At 42.1% G+C, this 21,967-nt stretch overlaps 1 protein-coding gene across 2 annotated transcripts in view; it reads right to left on the reverse strand.

Annotated features, from left to right (window-relative positions):
- Window positions 1–21,967, reverse strand: part of npepps (aminopeptidase puromycin sensitive) — a 294,931-nt gene that overhangs the window by 34,849 nt on the left and 238,115 nt on the right. The window contains exons 19-21 of one of the 2 annotated variants that reach the window (XR_011883929.1): window positions 16,277–16,333; window positions 4,911–5,018; window positions 3,369–3,504 (exon numbers count right to left, since the gene is read on the reverse strand). Coding sequence is in view for 1 of the 2 variants with exons in the window: in XM_072249568.1 (XP_072105669.1) it covers window positions 4,911–5,018; window positions 16,277–16,333 (165 nt within the window). In the remaining variant the exon portion in view is untranslated. The remainder of the gene's footprint in view (window positions 1–3,368; window positions 3,505–4,910; window positions 5,019–16,276; window positions 16,334–21,967) is intronic. The other variant, XM_072249568.1, reaches the window with a different exon arrangement.

Below are 21,967 nucleotides of genomic sequence, written 5' to 3' on the forward strand. Positions count from 1 at the left end.
ACTTTAACTGTAAAGTTAAACACCGTTGACCTCCAGGTTTTCCCTTTCAAGGAGGATTGGTCAGCATGGTTCAGTTGAACCATAGACATAATCTATTTTCCATTTGAGGCTGTAAGCAGTTCTCTTGTTTTTAATCTTTCTTAATACAAGTGCAGAACAGGCCCTTCGGCCCTTCTAGTCTGTGCCGAACTATTATTCTCTCAAGTCCCATTGACCATCTTGGAAACTTTTCACTACAATGACATCCTCCAACCAGTGGCATGACTCAGGTAGAGAGCTGGTCTTGAAAGTAATTGTGGATCAGGCTGACAGGGACACAAGCATGTGCATGAATCACATACACTCAGTGGTCACTTTATAGGCACTGAGTGGTTCTGCTGCTGTAACCCATCCTCTTCAAGGTTTGATATGTTGTGCATTCAGAGACGTTCTTCTGCTCATCACTGTTGTAAAATGTGGTTATTTGAGATACTGTCAGCTTGAACCAGTCTGGCCACTCTCCTCTGATCTCTACTCATTAACAAAATGTTTTTGCCCACAGACTGCCACTTCGTAGATGCTTTTTGTGTTATCCTCTGTAAACCCTAGAGACTGTTGTGTATGAAAATCCCTGGAGATCAGCAGCTTCTAAGATACTCAAACCACCCCATCTGGCACCAACAATCATCTCACAGTCAAAGTTGCTTCAATCACATTTCTTCCCCTTTCTGATGTTCAGTCGGAACGTCAAATCTTGACAATGTCTGCACGCTTTTATGCCTTGAGTTACTGCCACGAGATTGGCAGCAGGATATTTGCATTAACGTACAGGTCTACCAAATAAAGTGCCCACTGAGTGTATATTAGCAGCCCCATGTTAATGTAGTGCGGGCACTGCCAGAAAAGTGAGAAAGCTGAATTAGAACAGTAGATATCAGCAACACAGACACAGTATATGCAAGGTGACCAAAAAAAACATAGCGGCATTGTTGATGGAGTTACTGCAGGGAAAAGAAATGTTTTAATAACCAATAGAAGAATTAGCAACAAAGCATAACAGGAAGAGTGACCGGTTACCTCTGCAAAGAAAATATCAACCAAAATATGAAAGGTAAGTTGCTGAACATGCATGATATAAAAAGTAAAATTATTTGCAAGTCGTAGCAACAGGAAAGTGAGAGAGTACCGCAGACTGGTATCAATTGACATTGTGTCTACACAAAACATTTGGGTAGAGGGTTAGCATTTAAACACATCTAAAACTTTGACAAACTTCAAGAGGTATGTGGGAGAATATATTGACCAGTTGCATAATGGCCTGGTGTGGAAACACCAATGACCTTGAACAGAAAAGCCTCTGAAAAGTTGTGGATACAGCCCAGTCCATCATGAGTAAAGCCCTCCCAATCATTGAGCACATCTACACAGAGTGCTGTAGCAGGAAAGCAGCATCCATCATCAGGGAACCCGCCATCCAAGCCATGCTCTTTTCTCACTCTTCTACTCACGCAGGAAGGTGGTACAGGAACCTCATGGCTCACATCACTAGTCTCTTGAACCAGAGGGGATAACTTCACTCGCCCCATCACTGAACTGTTCTCGCAACCTATGGACTCACTTTCAAGGACTCTTCATCTCAAGTTCTGGATATTTATTGCTTATTTCTTTCTCTTTTGTACAGTACTGTGCAAAAGTACACTAAAAATTCTGTAAAGCGAAGATGCTTTCAAAATTAATGTAAAATTTCTAAATATGAAAAGTACTATAAAGAGCAGTAAACAGTAAAAAAAAAACTAAATCAAATTAATATTTGGTGTGTTCATCCTTTGCCTTTAAAACTGTAGTGCAGTTATATAAGAAAAATCGGCAGGTAGATTGTTCTAAGTATTTTGGAGAACTTGCCACAGTTCTTCTGTAGACTTTGGGTCTGTCTCTCCAGCTAATCCCAGACAGCCTTGATGTTGAGATCAGGGCTCTGTGGAAGCCATACCATCTGTTGCAGAACTTCTTGTTCTTCTTTTCACTGAAGATAGTTCTTTATGACCTTGGCCATGTGTTTGGGATCATTGTCCTACTGCAGAATGAAGTTGGGACCGATCGGACACCTCACTGTTGGTATTGTGTGATAGATGAGAATCTACTTATACTTCTCAGTATTGAGGATTCCATTAATTTACCCAGTTTGATTCCTTCTACACCTGTTTTTTGTTTCTTTCAGTTAATCAGTTTAGTTCATTCAACTCATTATGCCATTGATCATTAACACCCTGTTTGATATCTTTGTTTAATCCTGCACTGGGCTATATACCTACAAAGTAATCAGGTTTTTATTTGAAAAGTAGTCTATTACTTAATATGCTATTTTCTTTAATGAAATACAAAAAAATCTGTCAATTTTAATTTTTTGTAAAATGAATATTTGGAAATGTAAACCTTGCTCTTTTCTACTGACTCACTAATGTAGAAGACAAAACTAAACATCTAAAACAAAATTTATTAAAAAAATCTAGGGTGCCTAAGACTTTTGCACAGCACTGCTTTGCAGTTTGTGTTTTGCACCTTTTTGTCCATCCTGTTGGGTGCGGTCTAACAGTGATTCTATTGTGTTTCTTGTGAATGTCCACAAGAAAATGGATCTCACGGTTGTATATGGTGACATATATATATATATATATATATATATATATATACATACACACACACACTTTCAAAGTAAATTTATTATTAACTTTGAGGGGCCCAATGGTGTTTTGTGATAGGAAGATTCATTTAACAGGTCTCTCTTTTTAAAGAAATATTATTTAAGCTGTCAACATCAGGTTTAGTATCACTGCCAAGTGTCATGAAGTTTGTTGCTTTGTGGCAGAAGTAAAGTGCAATACATTAAAAAACTATAAATTACAATAAGGAAAAAATACATATATAAATTGAACAAGTAGTACAAAATGAGAGCAAAAAATTGAGTTAGTGTTCATGGATTGGTACATTGTCTGGTCAGAAATCTGATAGCAGAGGGGAAGAAGCTGTTCCTCGAATATTGAGTGTGCACCTACAGGCTCCTGTACCACCTCCCTGAGGTGAGAAGTGGGCATGTCCTGGGTGATGGGGGTCCTTAATGATGGATGCCACCTTTTTGAGGCATCGCCTTTTGAAGATGTCCTGGATGCTGGGGAGGCTAGAGCCAGTGATAGAGCTGGCTGAGTTTGCAATCTCCAGGTGTTATTGCATTATTCAACCATAAGTGATAAATCTATAACTCTCAGAAATATAGCTTAATAAAAATCATTGCAGTTCCAGCATGTTCATATCAATGCAACTAAGCCAGAATAACAGAATAAGGTAATCGCATCAGTCAAGTTTCCAACAACACTAATTTGTCTTTGATTTACTCTTTTCAAAGCGTAGTCTGCTCACACCCCCTACAAGCGCATCTCCTGTAAGCGGATCATCTCATCTCGGTGGGCCATTCATGGAGAATACCGTGGCTGAGAATGTCGCACCCTCCCAGCTGGTGGTGAGCAGTTCCTGCAGGGAAAGAGCGACAGAAAACCTGTGGTTTAGGCCCCTGAGCAGACCAGCCATTTAGAATAGTGCGCATCAGGGGTTGGGGGAGGGGGGTACTGGCTCAGATGTGAGTCTGATGGGTTTTTTTTTTGTTTAAAATGGGAAACCATTGGTGGATTTGGGGTATTTTCTACTCTTGAACATACTAAGTTCCAAATCAAACTCATGTATATGTAAAGGGTTTGGCAAAGTGGCTGAACAATGCTAGGATAAAACAAGTCATTGGGCACTACAGCTTGGAGTGCGCTCTGAAAGGAAATCCAACACAGGGTCAATTAAGTTCATTAAAATTCCTCCTGGATGGAAGCTTTGGTGTTGAATTCCAAAGATGGATTTCAAGGCTACATCAGTAACATGGTCCTTTTTCATTATCCAAGATTTTTCAAAAAGGAGCTCTTGAACTTGAGAAATTAACACCAACAACATATCAGTCAAGTCTTTTCCCCATGACTAAGGTAGCTAAGACCAGCTGAAATTTACACTGATGTCATTAGAGTTCCCTTTCCTAAGAAAAATTCTATGGCCCCTACATAAGAGGGAGGTGGATGATAGACAACCAGTGGTTTAGCTCCTCCTGGCTGAATTACTGATCAACTTAACCTTCCATCCAACATCTCGTTAAATGACCAATGGTCATGGAAGCTTTGATCACTGAAAGAAAGGCTTAGGGCAAGGCTGGACTCTCCTTGACTATGATGGCTTGGGTCTGCTGTTCAGAAATCTGCTCTATAGGGCATGTTGAGAGTGCAAGCAGAGGCTGGAGAGGCGTCTTCGCACAGTGAGGTCCTGTACAATAGTGCAGCTTTGAGATCCACAAATGAAAAAAATATGGGCGAAGGAATGGTGATCTGGTATTTTTGTTTGGATGGGCCAATCCTTCTCACGTTGAATCAGTGCAATTATCACAAGTTCAGGTAGGGAGATTCGCTATGCTGATGGCAGTTCTGCAGAGCTAGAGTGAGGAAAAATATTCCTGAGAAAACAAATAGCAGCAAAGATATCAGGCACAGAGAAGTTTAAATTCTGAGGGAATACAATTAAAAAATCCTTAACTACCAAAAGGTAAATTACTGTTTTACTCTTAAAATAATAATGTGAATAGAGAAGATACTGAAAACCATGGCCAGTGCACAACAAATGTAGGATGTACTATTTATGAGGAGCAGTGCTATTTTCAAATGGAAGGGAAGGCGGAAGTTGCTAAAGGTTGCATAAAGTCTTGAGAGGGTTCTCAAAACATTTAAGTTCCATGTGATCCAAACACTGCCTGTTACCTTTGCATTGTGCAAGCTACTTGGAAATTAATGCACAAGTGAGATGGAGTTAAACTTGGACAACCAATTATCAGATAGCAAGAAATAACATACCGACGTAGCAAAGGTCAAAACCTTCTGAATGAGGTCAGGGTGTGAGATGGCGCCCAGTAGTCTTTCAATTCGAACCTTCTCTTCCTGGAGATCTGCTTGGGTATGCAGCTGAAAAATGAAATGGCATACAAAGCTGTTAAGTTGTAGTTCCAAGTGTGTCATACTTGATCTGTGCATTATTTCTCTTCACAAGAAGGGTTTTTGCTGAAGCAAGCAATTTCAGCACAGGATTAAGTAAGAATAGGAAACTCGACTTTCTCTACATCCTCACTACTATTGACAACCAAGTTCCAGTGCCAGTGGTACTCTGTATCTCACACTTCTGGATCCAGCAGACTGCTCATGTAGGAGGACAACCAAGCTTGAGGCACTCACATCTAACATGGGACATTACAGCACAGAACAGACCCTTTGGCCCAAAATTTTGCGCTGATCTTTTAATCTCAGCCTTCCATCCCATATAGCCCTCCATTTTTCTGTCATACATTTGCCCAAGAGATACTTAAATATCCCTCATGTATCTGCTTCTATCACCACCCCAGGCAAGGTGTTCCACGCTCCCACCACACTCTGTGTAAAGAATTTACTTCTGATATTCCCCTATACTTTCCTCCAATCACCTTAAAATCATGCCCCCTTGTATTAGCCATTTCCACCCTGGCTATCCACTCGATCTATGTCTCTATCATCTTATACACTTCAATCAAGTCATCTCTTATCCTCCTTTTCTCTAAGAAGACCCTTAGCTCGCTCAACCTGTCCTTATAAAACATGCTCTGTAATCCAGGAAGCATCCTAGTAAATCTCCTCTGCACTTTTTCGAAAGCATCTACATCCTTCTTACAGTGAGATGATCAAAACTAACCACAATACTCCAAGTGTTATCAAACCAGGGTTTTATAGAGCTGCAACATTATCTCATGGTTCTTGAACTCAATCCCTGATGCACTAAACACCTTCTTAAAAATCTGATCTACTTGCACCGCAGCTTTTGTCATCCTCCCCAACATTTCCCATTTTTGTCTTAATTTTTCAACACTGGAATGTTTTTATTCCATTTATTAGGAAGATGAACCCCAGTTAATTTGTACACAGCCAAAGGGAACTTGGAAGACACTGAGACAAGACCTGACAGTGCAGCTGTCACAAACACAAAGCTGGCCAATTGCTCGTTAGCACCTATTTGGTCTTTAAAGATCTACCCTCAGCCTCCACCTGCTGCCCTTCCCTCCCATCTGACTGAATGCTGTATGAATTTAATTTCTGTCATGATCTATTAGGCCACTCTGCTTGAAAATCTCATCTCCTTTTCCAGCTGAAACCCTGATGAATGATCCTAGCCCAAAACAGTAGCTATTTATTCCCCTCCATAGATACTGCCTGACCTGCTGAGTTTCACCAGTATTTTGTGCACGTTGTTCCAGATTTCCAGCACCTGCAGAATCTTGCTTCCATTTCTGTCAGATTTTCTTAAATTTGTTTATTTTAAAAAGTTAAATCATGTCCATAACATTTCCTGCTCAGCAGACTTTTTTTGAAATGCAGTTTGCTCTTTTATTTGGCAATGTAAGTATATACCTCGGTTGAATCTGTCACTGCCAAGTCAGAACTGCAGTGGTTGAACTCCGAATTTGTCATGATTCTAATATCCATTAAAGAAATTGGTTGCTAGCATGACTGATGACCTTTTCAGAGGTGCTAGTTGACCTGGTGAGCATTCCCGCAGTCACCCCCACCATTTTCAACATCGGGAAAACATTCGGGCTACTGAGCAACAAACCATATATTTGTTGTAAGTTAACAAATTTCACGTCACATGCCGGTGATAAACCTGATTCTGATATATTATTTGCCCTCTTAAGCAACAAGCAATGTGCAGTGACAACCAATTCCCATAGATGGCAGTGTCAGACCAGGTCATAAAAAACTAATCGGTTCCAAATGCAGAAAATATGGAAAATTTAAATCGGATTTAAGGGATGCCTGAAAAATGGAAAGACTTGCATTTATTTATAGGTGAAGACATTTACCTTATAGATAATAGCAATTGGTAACTGTAAGGATGCACAAGAAAATTGCTCCCTGATATCAGACCCGCTCTTACAGTATTATGTTTGTAGCTGTGCCAGTTAGGAATCACAGTACCTATAAAAAGTATTCATTCCTTCTCTCTCCCCGCCCCCACTGGAAGTTTTCATGTTTTATTATTTTACAACATTGAATCACAGTGGAGTTAATTTGGATTTTTTTGACACTGATCAAAAGAAAAAGACTCATGTGTCAAAGTGAAAACAGATCTCTACAAAGTGATCTAAATTAATTACAAGCATAAAACACAAAATAATTGATTGCATAAGTATTCCCTCCGCCCCTTAATATGACACACTAAATCATCACTGGTGCAGTCAACTGGTTTTAGAAGTCACATAATTTGTTAAATGGAGATCACCATGTGCAGTCAAGGTGTTTCAATTGATTGTAGTAAAAATACATCTGTATCTGGAAGGGCCAACTGCTGGTGAGTCAGAATCCTGGCAAAAACTACACCAAGACGACAAAAGAACACTCCAAGCAACTCCGCGAAAAGGTTATTGAAAAGCACGAGTCAGGAGATGAAAGCAAGAAAATTTCCAAGTCACTGATTATCTCTTAGAGTCAGTCATCAAGAAATAGAAAGAATATTCACAGCTGTAAATCTGCTTTGAGCAGGCCGTCCTCAAAAACTGAGTGACTGTGTAAGAAGGGGATGAGTGAGGGAGGCCACCAAGAATTTTATGACAACTCTGGAGGAGTTACAAGCTTCAGTGGCTGAGATGAGAGAGACTGTGCATACAACAACTGTTGCCCGGGTGCTTCACCAGCTGTAGCTTTATGGGAGAGAGACATAGAGAAAACCACTGTTGAAAAAACAGACATGAAATCTCAGCTAGAGTTTGCCAGAAGGCATATGGGAGACTTCAAAGTCAGCTGGAAGAAAGTTCTATGGTTTGATGAAACCACAATCGAGCTTTTTGGCCATCAGACTAAATGCTACGTTTTGCTTAAGCAAACACCGCACATCATCAAAAACACACCATCCCTACCGTGTAAGCATGGCGGTGGCTGCATCATGCTGTGGGGATGCTTCACTGGAAGGCTTGTGAAGATAGAGGGTAAAATGAATGCAGCAAAATACAGGGAAATCCTGCAGGAAAATTTGATGCAATCTGAAAGAGAACTGCCGCTTGGGAGAAGGTGTGTTTTCCAGCAAAACAATGTCCCTGAGCATAAAGCCAAAGCTACACAGGAATGGCTTAAAAACAATAAGTTAATGTTCTGGAGTGGCCCAGTCAAAGCAAGTAGCTGAAGAAGTGAGCGGAAGAATTCGGGTCGAAAAAGTTGTTTTTTTTTTAAAAACTGCTCGGGGAGAAGGGTCTGCACTGCGCAGGCGCGTGAGGTAGCGCGCCAAGGTTTAAAAAGCACCACCATATACAGCGGCCATCGTCGGAGTGGACTGAGTCAGAGTGGGATGGCTTTAGCTCAAACAGGCTTCGGCGAGAACAGGCAAATGCCAGGGTAGGTTCCGGTAAGTTTTTTGTTCAGATTGTCTAGCGTAGAGAGAATGCCAGGCAAGATGTTGGAATGCTCCTCTTGCAGGATGTGGAAAGTCAGGGAGTCCTCCAGTGCCCCTGACAACGACACCTGCAGGAAGTGCATCCAGCTGCAGCTCCTGACAAACCGCGTTAGGGAACTGGAGCAGGAGCTGGATGACCTGCGGATCATTCGGGAGAATGAGGAGATTATAGATAGTAGCTACAGGGAGGTAGTTACGCCAAAGGAGCAGAGCACAGGAAATTGGGTCACTGTCAGTCGAGGGAAGGGGAAAGGGCAGGCAGAGCAGGGTTCCCCTGTGGCCATTCCCCTCAACAACAAGTATACCGCATTGGATACTGTTGGGGGGGATGACTTACCTGGGACAAGCTGCAGTAGCCGGATCTCTGGCACTGAGACTGGCTCTGCAATGCAGAAGGGAGGGTGGAAAAGAGGAGAGCAGTAGTGATAGGGGATTCGATAGTTAGAAGTGCAGATAGGAGGTTCTGTGGTTGTGACAGAGAATCCAGGATGGTTTGTTGCCTCCCAGGTGTCAGGGTCAAGGATGTCTCTGATCGATTGCCTGACATTCTGAAGTGGGAGGGTGATCAGCCAGATGTCGTGGTGCACATCGGTACCAATGACATAGCAAGGAAGAGTGAGGAGGTCCTGGACAGTGAGTATAGAGAGCTTGGTAGGAAGTTGAAAAGCAGGACCTCGAGGGTGGTAATCTCAGGATTCCTACCTGTGCTACATGCCAGTGAGGGTAGGAATAGGATGCTTTGGAGGAGGAACAAGTGGCTGAGGAACTGGTGTAGGGGGTAGGGTTTCAGATTTCAGGATCATTGGGACCTCTTCTGGGGCAGGTGGGACCTGTACAAGAGAGACGGGTTACACTTGAACTACAGGGGGACCAATATTCTTTCAGGGAGGTTTGTTAGTGCTATTGGGGAGGCTTTAAACTAGATTTGCAGGGGGATGGGAACCAGAGTGCCAGAGCTGACAGTGTGGCTGGGGTGAAAATAAATGATGTTGAAAGTTTAAGCAAATCCGCTGATAGAAAGGTTGTGAGTGGTGGTAAAAGTCTTCTGAGGTGTATATATTTCAATGCTAGGAGTATTGCGGGGAAGGCGGATGAGTTGAGGGCGTGGATTGACACGTGGAATTATGATGTTGTAGCAATTAGTGAAACTTGGCTACAGGAGGGGCAGGACTGGCAGCTTAATATTCCAGGGTTCCGATGTTTCAGATGTGATCAAGGCAGAGGAGTGAAAGGTGGGGGAGTAGCATTGCTTGTTAGGGAAAATATTACAGCAGTGCTCAGGCAGGACAGATTAGAGGGCTTGTCTACTGAGTCCTTATGGGTGGACCTGAGAAACAGGAAAGGTATGGCCACATTAGTGGGATTGTATTACAGACCACCCAATAGTCAACGAGACTTGGAAGAGCAAATCTGCAGAGAGATAGCAGGCAACTGCAGGAAACAAAGTTGTGGTGGTAGGGGATTTTAATTTTCCATACATTGATTGGGACTCCCATACTGTTAGGGGTCTAGATGGTTTAGAGTTTGTAAAATGTGTTCAGGAAAGTTTTCTAAATCAATATATAGAGGGACCAACTAGAGGGGATGCAATATTGGATCTCCTGTTAGGAAACGAATTAGGGCAAGTGACAGAAGTCTGTGTAGGGGAGCACTTTGGTTCCAGTGATCATAACACCATTAGTTTCAATTTGATCATGGACAAGGATAGATCTGGTCCTAGGGTTGAGGTTCTGAACTGGAAGAAGGCCAAATTTGAAGAAATGAGAAAGGATCTAAAAAGCATGGATTGGGACAGGTTGTTCTCTGGCAAAGATGTGATTGGGAGGTGGGAAGCCTTCAAAGGGGAAATTTTGAGAGTGCAGAGTTTGTATGTTCCTGTCAGGATTAAAGGCAAATTGAATAGGAATAAGGAACCTTGGTTCTCAAGGGATATTGCAACTCTGATAAAGAAGAAGAGGGAGTTGTATGAAATGTATAGGAAACAGGGGGTAAATCAGGTGCTTGAGGAGTATAAGAAGTGCAAGAAAATACTTAAGAAAGAAATCAGGAGGGCTAAAAGAAGACATGAGGTTGCCTTGGCGGTCAAAGTGAAGGATAATCCAAAGAGCTTTTACAAGTATATTAAGAGCAAAAGGATTGTAAGGGATAAAATTGGTCCTCTTGAAGATCAGAGTGGTCGGCTTTGTGCGGAACCAAAGGAAATGGGGGAGATCTTAAATAGGTTTTTTGCGTCTGTATTTACTAAGGAAGCTGGCAGGAAATCTATGGAATTGAGGGAATCAAGTAGTGAGACCATGGAAACTGTACAGATTGAAAAGGAGGAGGTGCTTGCTGTCTTGAGGAAAATTAAAGTGGATAAATCCCCGGGACCTGACAGAGTGTTCCCTCGGACCTTGAAGGAGACTAGTGTTGAAATTGCGGGGGCCCTGGCAGAAATATTTAAAATGTCGCTGTCTACAGGTGAAGTGCCGGAGGATTGGAGAGTGGCTCATGTTGTTCCGTTGTTTAAAAAAGGATCGAAAGTAATCCAGGAAATTATAGGCCGGTGAGTTTAACGTCAGTACTAGGTAAGTTATTGGAGGGAGTACTAAGACACAGAGTCTACAAGCATTTGGATAGACAGGGGCTTATTAGGGAGAGTCAACATGGCTTTGTGCATGGTAGGTCATGTTTGACCAATCTGTTGGAGTTTTCGAGGAGGTTACCAGGAAAGTGGATGAAGGGAAGGCAGTGGATATTGTCTACATGGACTTCAGTAAGGCCTTTGACAAGGTTCCGCATGGGAGGTTAGTTAGGAAAATTCAGTCGCTAGGTATACGTGGAGAGGTGGTAAATTGGATTGGGCATTGGCTTGATGGAAGAAGCCAGAGAGTGGTGGTAGAAAATTGCTTCTCCGAGTGGAGGCCTGTGACTGGTGGTGTGTCACAGGGATCAGTGCTGGGTCCATTGTTATTTGTCATCTATATCAATGATCTGGATGATAATGTGGTAAATTGGATCAGCAAATTTGCTGATGATACAAAGACTGGAGGTGTAGTGGACAGTGAGGAAGGTTTTCAGAGCCTGCAGAGGGACTTGGACCAGCTGGAAAAATGGGCTGAAAAATGGCAGATGGAGTTTAATACTGACAAGTGTGAGGTATTGCACATTGGAAGGAGAAACCAACGTAGAACATACAGGGTTAATGGTAAGGCACTGAGGAGTGCAGTGGAACAGAGGGATCTGGGAATACAGATACAAAATTCCCTAAAAGTGTCGTCACAGGTAGATAGGGTCGTAAAGAGAGCTTTTGGTACATTGGCCTTTATTAATCGAAGTATTGAGTATAAGAGCTGGAATGTTATGATGAGGTTGTATAAGGCATTGGTGAGGCCGAATATGGAGTATTGTGTTCAGTTTTGGTCACCAAATTACAGGAAGGATATAAATAAGGTTGAAAGAGTGCAGAGAAGGTTTACAAGGATGTTGCCGGGACTTGAGAAACTCAGTTACAGAGAAAGGTTGAATAGGTTAGGACTTTATTCCCTGGAGCGTAGAAGAATGAGGGGAGATTTGATAGAGGTATATAAAATTATGATGGGTGTAGATAGAGTGAATGCAAGCAGGCTTTTTCCACTGAGGCAAGGGGAGAAAAAAACCAGAGGACATGGGTTAAGGGTGAGGGGGGAAAAGTTTAAAGGGAACATTAGGGGGGGGGGGCTTCTTCACACAGAGAGTGGTGGGAGTATGGAATGAGCTGCCAGACGAGGTGGTAAATGCGGGTTCTTTTTTAACATTTAAGAATAAATTGGACAGATACATGGATGGGCGGTGTATGGAGGGATATGGTCTGTGTGCAGGTCAGTGGGACTAGGCAGAAAATGGTTCGGCACAGCCAAGAAGGGCCAAAGGGCCTGTTTCTGTGCTGTAGTTTCTATGGTTCTAAGTCCGAGTCCAGACCTCAATGCAATTGAGGATTTGTGACTGAACTTGAAAAGGATTGTTTACTCACGATCCCCATGCAATCTGACCGAGCTTGAGCAGTTTTGTAAAGAAGAATAGGGAAAAATTTCAGTGTCCAGTTGTGAAAAGCTGAGAGAGACCTGTCCACACAGACTCAAGGCTGTAATTGCTACCAAAGATGCATCTATTAAATAGTGACTTGAAGGGGGTGAGTAATTATGCAATCAATTATTTTTGTTTAATAATTGTAATAAATTTAGACCAATTAGGAATTTGTTTTCACTTTGACACAAAACAGTCTTTTCTGTTAATCGGTGTCAAAAAAGCCAAATTAAATCCACTGTGATTCAATGTTGTAAAACAATAAAACATGAAAACTTCCAAGGGGATGAGAATACTTTTTATAGGCACTGTAACATTAAACATCTTTAATTAAGGTTTGCCAATGCATTAAGAACCCACAATCTCTACAATGCCCTTTTCTATGTTGGGGAAGATATTCTGGCTCATAAAACCATGTAGGGAAACTTCTTTGAAAATACTAACAAAGATCAGATGTGATGCGATGGTGGCATGGTAGTATGCAGTTAGTGTGGCAAACACTGCTCGGGGTTCAATTTCTACTGCTGTTTGTAAGGAATTTGTAGGTCCTCCCCGTAACTGTGTGTGTTTCTTTCCACACTCCAAAGACATTTGTGTAGGGTTAGTGAGTTGTAGTCATGCTACATTGTTGCGGGAAGCATAGCGACACTCGTGGGCTACCCCCTGCACATCTTCAGACTCTGTTAACCATTGATACAAACAACACTGTGTTTCGACATACGTGTGATAAATAAAGCGTTTTTTTTTACCAATTATATAAAGTAGCACTTATATCAGCAGCAATAAACACTCAATGTCAATATCTTAGTATGTGTATGTTTTAAGCAGACTATAGACTTCTCTTTACTCCTACTTCCTGTAGCAATGAAACTCGGTACCATCGAATCTGATAGTGTCTGTGTGTGTCACATGAGAGACAGAGTAGAAATGGAATGCGTAAGACACAGTCTCCCCACAAGCATCTCTGCCAGTCTCAATCAGGACACCAGAGCATCTAAAATTCAGCAAGCTCTGGATTGAACACATCCACATGAAACACTGGATGATGGATGAAGTAGCATCCATCATCAGGACCCCCACCACCCAGGACATGCTCTCTTCTTGCTGCTGCCATCGGGAAGGAGGTACAGGAGCCTCAGGATTCACACCACCAGGTTCAGGAACAGTTACCACCCCTCAACCATCAGGCTCTTGAACCACAGGGGATAACATCACTTGCCCCATCATTGAAATGTTCCCACTATTATGGACTCACTTTCAAAGTCTCTTCATCTCATGTTTTTAAAATACATTATTTCTTTTCGTATTTGCACAGATTGTTGTCTTCTGCATACTGGTTGAATGCTCTAGTTGGGCAGTCTTTCATTGATTCTGTTTTAGTTATTATTCTATAGATTTGTTCAGTATACCCACAAGAAAATAAATCCCAGGGCTGTATATGGTGACATACATGATCTTTGATAATAAATTTATTTTGACACTTTGATAAAACAAAATCTTTGGGATGAAAGCATTTTAAAGATCAGCATTACTTGTCACACGTACATCCAAACCACAATGAAATGTGTCGTTTTGCGCCAATGACCAAATAAGAAGGGGAGAAGTTACATCCTGAAACCCAAGTATTAAAGTCAAAGTATTATTACCCTATCTGCTGCTCATGGCCTCCCGTCAACGAGAGACAAAATGCCCCCTTGGCAGAACACCCTTCAGTCTGCCAAGCTTGTTGTTGCTTGTCACTTTAGATTTCCCTCTTCTCAACTTAACCTGTCCTTGGCCACTGTATCACCTTGACAAATACCACCACCTTCCAACAAAGCACTTTACAGGTTTCTGGATTCAGCACAACAGTCAAACAATTTCAGAGAATGATATTGCTATTTCGACTGTCACTTTGTCTTGACTCCACCTTTTCAAATTCAAATTTAATTGTTATTCAACCATACACGTGTATACAGCTAAATAAAAGTGTGTTTTTCTGGGGCCAAAGTGCAAAACATAGTACATACAGTTACATGCAGCACACAGTTACGATAGCACATACAGCCACAAAATAATATTAACCCAATCTCTGAGTGGTATGTTCTAAAGATTGATGGTGCATGGGATGTTGCCCTGGAGCCATGTTTCTGCAAGAACAAGCAGACCACAGTTCCTCACACTGGGTCACCTGTAGACAAAGGCAATCCAGCTCTTCTTCCAGGGAATGAACACTGAAGATCAACCCCGATTGGAGAGATGGCCTGCAGGGACCAGCCCCCAACCCTGTACAGATTCCAGCACACTCGCCACGCCTCTGTTCCCTCCCACACCACCTCCAGCGCCTCCTCTCCTGGGGGGCATTCCATTAACTGCCCCTGCACAGTTGTTGAATCTCTCAAGTTCCATCTCCTCCAGTTGCTCCTTTGATCTCCCTTCCTCCAGCTTTCCTTGCATCTTGAAACTGATTTTACCAGTTCAATGTGAAAGACTCAATGTTAACCATTAATCAAATGTTAACCAATTCTTCCATCACAAAGGCTGCTCAGCTTGCTGAGCATTTCTAACATTTTGTGTCTTTGGTTCAGATTTCCACCATCTAGTTTTTAGTTTCTCCTGTATGTGCACACTTTCTTTCACTGCTTTGAAAGATTAAAAAAATTAAATCTTTTAAATATTAGCTTTATTTGTCACATATATATCCAAACATACAGTGAAATGCGTCAAATCAAATCACTGAGGATTGTACTGGGCAGCCCACAAGTGTCACCATGCTTCCAACACCAACATTGCATGCCTACACCCCACTAACCCTAACCTGTATGACTTTGGAATGTGGGAGAAAATGGAGCATCCAGAGGAAATCCATATAGTTCTGGGGAGAACAGCGACGGGAATCGAACCCCAATCTTCCAGCTGGTACTGTAAAGTGTTGTGCTAACTGCTACCCTACTGTGCCACTCTCATTGTTCATGGGACCACTCAAAACATTACACCTTTCTCTGAAATAAAGATCTTAAAATTGAATTTATACTCATCTCTCCTCCTCTTACATTATTTTTTGAAGGTACAGACCCTTTCATAATATCAGATGTCCAAATTTATGGTCGGGTCCTTGTTGAACCCTCGAGGAAGATTAGGCAGCCTTAAACTGAAATATAGTCAACACTATAACAATAAATCACCCATTTTTCATGGTAATCTCTGCACTGAATTGTTACTGCATGGGAGCTTAGCTGTTACCATAACCCTTTAAGCGCCAGCGATTGGAAGATCAGTGTTCAGTCTTGCCGGTGTATGTAAGGAGTTTGTACATTGGACTTGTGACCATGTGCTCCAGTTTGCGCCCACATTCCAAAGGCATACAGGTTAAGGGTTAATAAGCCGTGGGCATGGTATGTTGGCGGCAGAAGTATGGCGACACTTGTGGTCTGCCCTCAGCACATCCTCAGACTGTGTTGGCTGTTGGTGCAAATGAAGCATTCCACTGTACGTCTCTGCATGCCACTGGCCCTGGTTAATATTTCCAACTTGGCCAAAGGCCCCATTCACCAAAAGATTGACTAGCACAACACATCCTTCAAACCAAACAAAGTAAGGGAGAAGTACAAATATTGCTCAGTTTCTGGTTTAATTTCTGGAGCAGCAATAGCAACCAGCTGACAGAACATTAATGGGAATAAAAAACAATAATGGCTCGTGGGCTTAAGATGCAGAAACAGTTACCTACCTTCAACATTGTATCTAATGTTGTTGCATCTCCATGCTTCAGAACTGTCAAATATACCTGAGGAAATGAGACAAGTCAGGTCACCTCCAATTGAAAGGAATGTGGTAAGAACATTACAGATCACCGCTTACAGCATGGTTTGAAACACAGAAACAAGATCACAGCAGCACTTCAACTTCGAATGGAGCTTTGATCACCAGCGTGAGTGGGACCTCCTGGCACAACCTGGGAGAGAGAGGGCCAGCACAATATCGTGGGCCAAACTGCATGTTCATCCAACCTATCCTCTTTCCTCATGTTCTTTTCATATCTTACTTCATCCATCCTAATTCATTGGAAACGTGAGTAATTATATTGAATTGAATTTACTTTCTTACATCCTTCACATACATGAGAAGTAAAAATCTTTACGTTACATCTCCGCCTGAATGTGCAATGTACAAATTGTAGTAATTTGTAAAAAAAAAAAAAGCATGTACAGCAAGATATACAACAGAACAGTCAATATAGTTTAGAAATACAGTTGTGTCAGCATGAATTAATCAGTCTGATGGCCTGGTGGAAGAAGCTGTCCTGGAGCCTGTTAGTCCTGGCTTTTATGCTGCGGTACCGTTTCCCGGATGGTAGCTGGAACAGATTGTGGTTACGGTGACTCGGGTTCCCAATGATCCTCTGGGCCCTTTTCACACACCTGTCTCTGTAAATGTCCTGAATAGTGGGAAGTTCACATCTACAGATGCACTGGGTTGTCCGCACCACTCTCCGCAGAGTCCTACGATTGAGGGAAGTACAGTTCCCATACCAGGCAGTGATACAGTCAGTCAGGATGCTCTCAATTGTGCCCCTGTAGAAAGTCCTTAGGATTTGGGGACTCATGCCAAAAGCATGAAAGTATTATACCACAAGCAATAGCATCAGAATTAGGCTATTTAGACCATCGAGTATGCTTTGCCATTCCATCATGGTTGATTCACTTTCTCTCTCAACACCATTCTCCTGCCTTTTCCCCATAACCTGTGATGCTCTTGCTAATCAAGACTCTGTGAACCTCTGTTTTAAATATACCCAATGACTTGGCCTCCATAGCCGTCCATGGCAATGAATTCCACAAATTCACCACCATCTGGCCAAAGAAATTCCTCATCTCTGTTCTAAATGGATGTCCCTCTATTCTGAGGCTGTGCCCTCTGGACCTAGACTTATCCACCACATCCACTATCGAGGCCTTTCAATATATAATAGGCTTCAATGAGAACTGATCCCCCCCCCCCACCCCCCCAATTCTTCTAAACTCCCGCAAGTACAGGCTCAGAGCCATCAAACACTCCTTATACACCCTTTTATTCCCAGGATCATTCTTGCAAAACAGCTCTGGGCCTTTGTTGTCTTCATTCAAGTTGATTCATAAATTACAGAAAAGAAATTGTTGAGGTCAGGCACCAATTCATTGAATATCTGTGGTGCCCTGGTTAAGATTTCTACTGTTATGCTGTAGATATTTCATTTTAGCAGTTTTCTACAAAAACAGTGTGTCCTGTTGGTAAACAACAGGAATTCTGCAGATGCGTTCACCAGCAACTTTTATGTGTGTCCTGTTGGTAGAATGTTTTGCTTTTGGCTAAAGACAAGAAGCCATGTTGTTCAACTTAGGAATGTTGTGTCAGCCAATTAAGATGGTGGGGTGGGGAGAAGATTGTAGATAGAATGGGGCAGAGAGAAATTTGTGACTGACAGTAATCTAGCTTGGGGTCTTTTGGCAGGAGCTGCAGAGCGGGGCACAAGGGAAGAATCCACAGAATGCCATTGGAGGAAAGTCCCCTTTGCCAGAAGTGCTTTGTGCAGATGAATGGCTCCCAAGAGCAAGAGCAAGGACAAGGGAAATTTGTTCGTGATGGACTTTGAAGGAAGTTCAAAATATGGTAAATGCTTTCACGTAGACCATGGGTCCAGCTCGTGAGTAAGAAATACACTTCCAAATACTCCAGTATGAGCTCCAATGATTATGTGCACATTGGACTGGTTTAACTGCAATGGACCCTTTCCTTTTCTTTTTTCCTGTTTAACTGTTTGACAAAGCTGAAATTGTTAAATACACTTTCTTTATAATTTTATGCAGTGTACAATCTGTTATTTCTTGCTAACCGATAATTATATATGGGCAGTATTTAAACAGCATCCACCCAAATCGAGGCTTCTTTAATCGGAACATCAGGACATTCCTGTTTGGTTGAACCTCAAATCATACTGACACAAGACGTATATTGTTTATGAAAGGTGGCCTTCTCACTGCTGAGTTGCGTGGCTGTCAGCAGAGTTAGCTAACGAGCCAAGTTTGTATACGAGCCCCGGTGAGAGGTGAATGCTGTTTTAGGATTGATTAAGCGGTTTGTGTGTTTAAGCCAGTGGTTAAACTACTGTTGGAGAAAGGTACTCTATTATGGATGCCACAGGGATTAATGTTTGCTGCGATTCGAGAAGGATATCCATAAGTAACAATTGTGTTCTGAGCAGGGTGGATGTCTGAATTCCTGACAAACTGTTACTTAGAGTGCTGATTTCTGTAAAAGTCTTGGGAAAAGTTATGCTGATTGAATGGTATTTTGACCAATCAGCTGGTAAGGATGTCGTTAGTCCAGGCTACCAGTGACGTAACTGAAGTCTTGTTGCCTGATAAGATAGGGGCACCTGGAGAGGTGGGGCCATGGGCAGTCCATATTTTTAGAGAAAGGGGGCATGTAGCTGAGGGTAAAGACTTTAAAGACAAGTTGTTCTCATTTCAGTGTAGTGAGGGAAAGGAGTTATCCAATGTGAAAGGTCTAATGGATCCTTCAGCAGTTGATTTAAATTCTGAGCTGGTTTTGACTATTATATCACTGGTTGATAAATGCAAAAGTATACCTGCAGAAAGCCAAAGTTATCATTGGCTGGGAGTGTTCTCTGGGGTTAACCCCACACCCGATGAGGAAGAAGAATATGAGACTTGGGTGGAGCAGACATCTCAGTTACTGGGTGAATGGCAGTGCTCATAAAAAAAGAGACTGGTAGAGAGCTTAAAGGGCCCAGCGGCTGATATAGTGAGGTTCCTAAAAGCAGAAACTCATCAGCCATGTCAGCTAATTATTTGCAAGCTCTGGAATAGGCTTTTGGCATTGCTGAAGGTGCAGCCGATCTTAAGATAAAATATAGGCACACATTCCAGGAGGAAGGAGATAAGTTGTCTGCCTACCTTTTCAGGTTGCAGAAGCTGCTGCAGAGTTTGTGCCACAAAGGGGGCACTCAGCTGTCTGAGAGAAATTATTTGAGGATGGAGCAAGTTCTGAAGGGCGTGCTGTCACATGACGTAATTATGCTATGTATCCGAATGACGCCCAAGGTCCGCCCCCTCCATTTTTTACCGAATTACTCACAGAAGTTAGCCAAGAGGAAAACATGATTGAGAAGCCAAACATTTCCAAAAGCTGAGTAGTCTCTTCAGCGGTAGCCTCTGCTGCTAATGTGACCCCCGGTACCAAGGAGACAAAGCTTTTGTGGAAAGAGGTGAAAAGCCTACAAGCTGAGCTGACTCAATGGATGTCTGCTAATGTTTCATCTAAATGTGACACGTACGTTGGGAACCCAACCCACCTGTAGGACTTATGATGCACAGGAATTCTGCTAAAAAGGGTCTTTTGATTAGAGAGGCAACCAATATTCTCTGTTACAACTGTGGGGAAGATGGATATTTCAAGTGAGACAGTGAGCAGGAAAATCTTCGAAAAGTCAGCAGTTAATCAAACAGAAGAAAAGAGACAATACTACGGAGACACCTAGTAAAAGAATGGGCTGGCGTCTCAGAGAGGATACGTTCCAATCAGTGTATCAAGGAAAATACTAAAGCACAAAAAACTATTCCTTAAGGTTTAGTGGGACCAATCCATATTGATTGAAGGTGTTTATGCTAGAGCTGTACTTGACACAGGTTCCCAAGTAACTTTGCTTCATAGATCCTTTTACAACTGGTATTTGACGTAGTTACCATTGATGCCACTAAGTGCCCTTGAGATTTGCCCCAAGGAAGGGCCTCTGCCCGAAATGTCGACTGTTTACTCTTTTCCATAGATGCTGCATGGCATGCTGAGTTCCTCCAGCATTTTGTGTGTGCTGTTTCTAACATAGCTGAGCAGTTCTGATGTTAATTTATAAAACATGTATGCGTGCGTGTTTGCGTACATGTACACAATGAACAAAATCAGTACAGACATCTAGTGCATGCAGATACTGAATGCTTGAAACCGCAGTGAGCAACACAGTTCTTAATTGTCTTCCTGCATACTTCTCGCCAACTACCAACAATAAAAATCATTACTTTTTAAACACAAACACACACAACTGGCCATTTTAAAATTGATCGCCCTGAGCACGGTGTAGGGTCTAACGGCCACACAAGTGCGCGTGACTGACACTAGCTAGAACCTGTTTGGTAACAGTCTCATGCCCCAATTAAGTGGCATAGTGTCCCAAATAAACAAAGGGAATCCCAACTATTTTGTCAATTAGCTTTCATTCTTTGAGTTGCCCCAAATAAGCAGCTGCCGTGATTAACCGATGGTCCAATTAAATCCATTGTATAATGGTGTAGATTAAATGGATCTTAAACTGCATATTATTTGTCATTTTAAACAACCCTGATACAATTATTCCTCTAATAGAGTACATTACCAGTTAGCAGTTATACTGACTACTGCTGCCCACACATGACATTGTATTAATCATAAGCTGTGGTTAAGACACTTGAAAGTCAGCATTACTCTTAGCTTACCATATCTGAACCCTTCCATTTGAGTAGCCTGGTTTTATTATTCTACACAGAAGTTTCACCACTATAATTTGTACAACAAATTATAGAACATGGTATACACACCCTGATAATAAATTACTGAACTTCGAATAAAAATAGTTCAACCTCACACACCATTCTGGTCAACTAACCCCCCTTAAACCCTCCAAAAACACAAAATTAATAGTTTTTTTCTGTTTTCCTAGTCCAGATTTCCTTTACACAGGGCAAGAATGAAACTTCCTCTCATCCTCAACTACTTACCATAGGAATAGATTTTAACATTAATAGCTGCAGCACAGAGGTGTACAAGATGATAAGAGGGAGGTGATGGACAGATGAGGAGGAGGGATGGGATAAGAGGGGAGCCAGAATGGAGAATTGAAAAAGATGGGGGTGGAGGGGGGGGGGGAGAGAGAAAAATTTAAAAAAGAGAGAAGGGGGGGAGGGAGCAGAGCTGCCAGCTTGTACTTCTTCCCCTCTCCCCCACCTTCTTATTCTGGCTTCTTTCCCTGTCCTTTCCAGTCTTGAAGAAGGATCTTAGCCTGAAATGTCAACTGTTTATTCATTTCCATAGATGCTACCTGACCTGCTGAGTTCCTTCAGCATTTTGTGTGTGTTTCTCTAGATTTCCAACATTTGCAAAAATCTCATGTTTATGTAAAAATCACAGCTGCTGTTGACTCCCACAGAAATACTGAACTGAAGATCTAAATGTTCCCACAGTAAAGCAGGCTGTTTGGCCCACCTTGCTTGAACTGGCACTTTGAAAGCCCCAATCAACCGGACTCTTTCATGGAAGGAGAAACTTATCAATTCTAGCCTGCAGCCCTTCGTCAGAGTGAGGAAAAAGAAAGATGTAAGCAGCTTCAGTA

Source organism: Mobula birostris, chromosome X (assembly GCF_030028105.1).
Source record: "Mobula birostris isolate sMobBir1 chromosome X, sMobBir1.hap1, whole genome shotgun sequence".
Lineage (NCBI taxonomy): Eukaryota > Metazoa > Chordata > Chondrichthyes > Myliobatiformes > Myliobatidae > Mobula > Mobula birostris.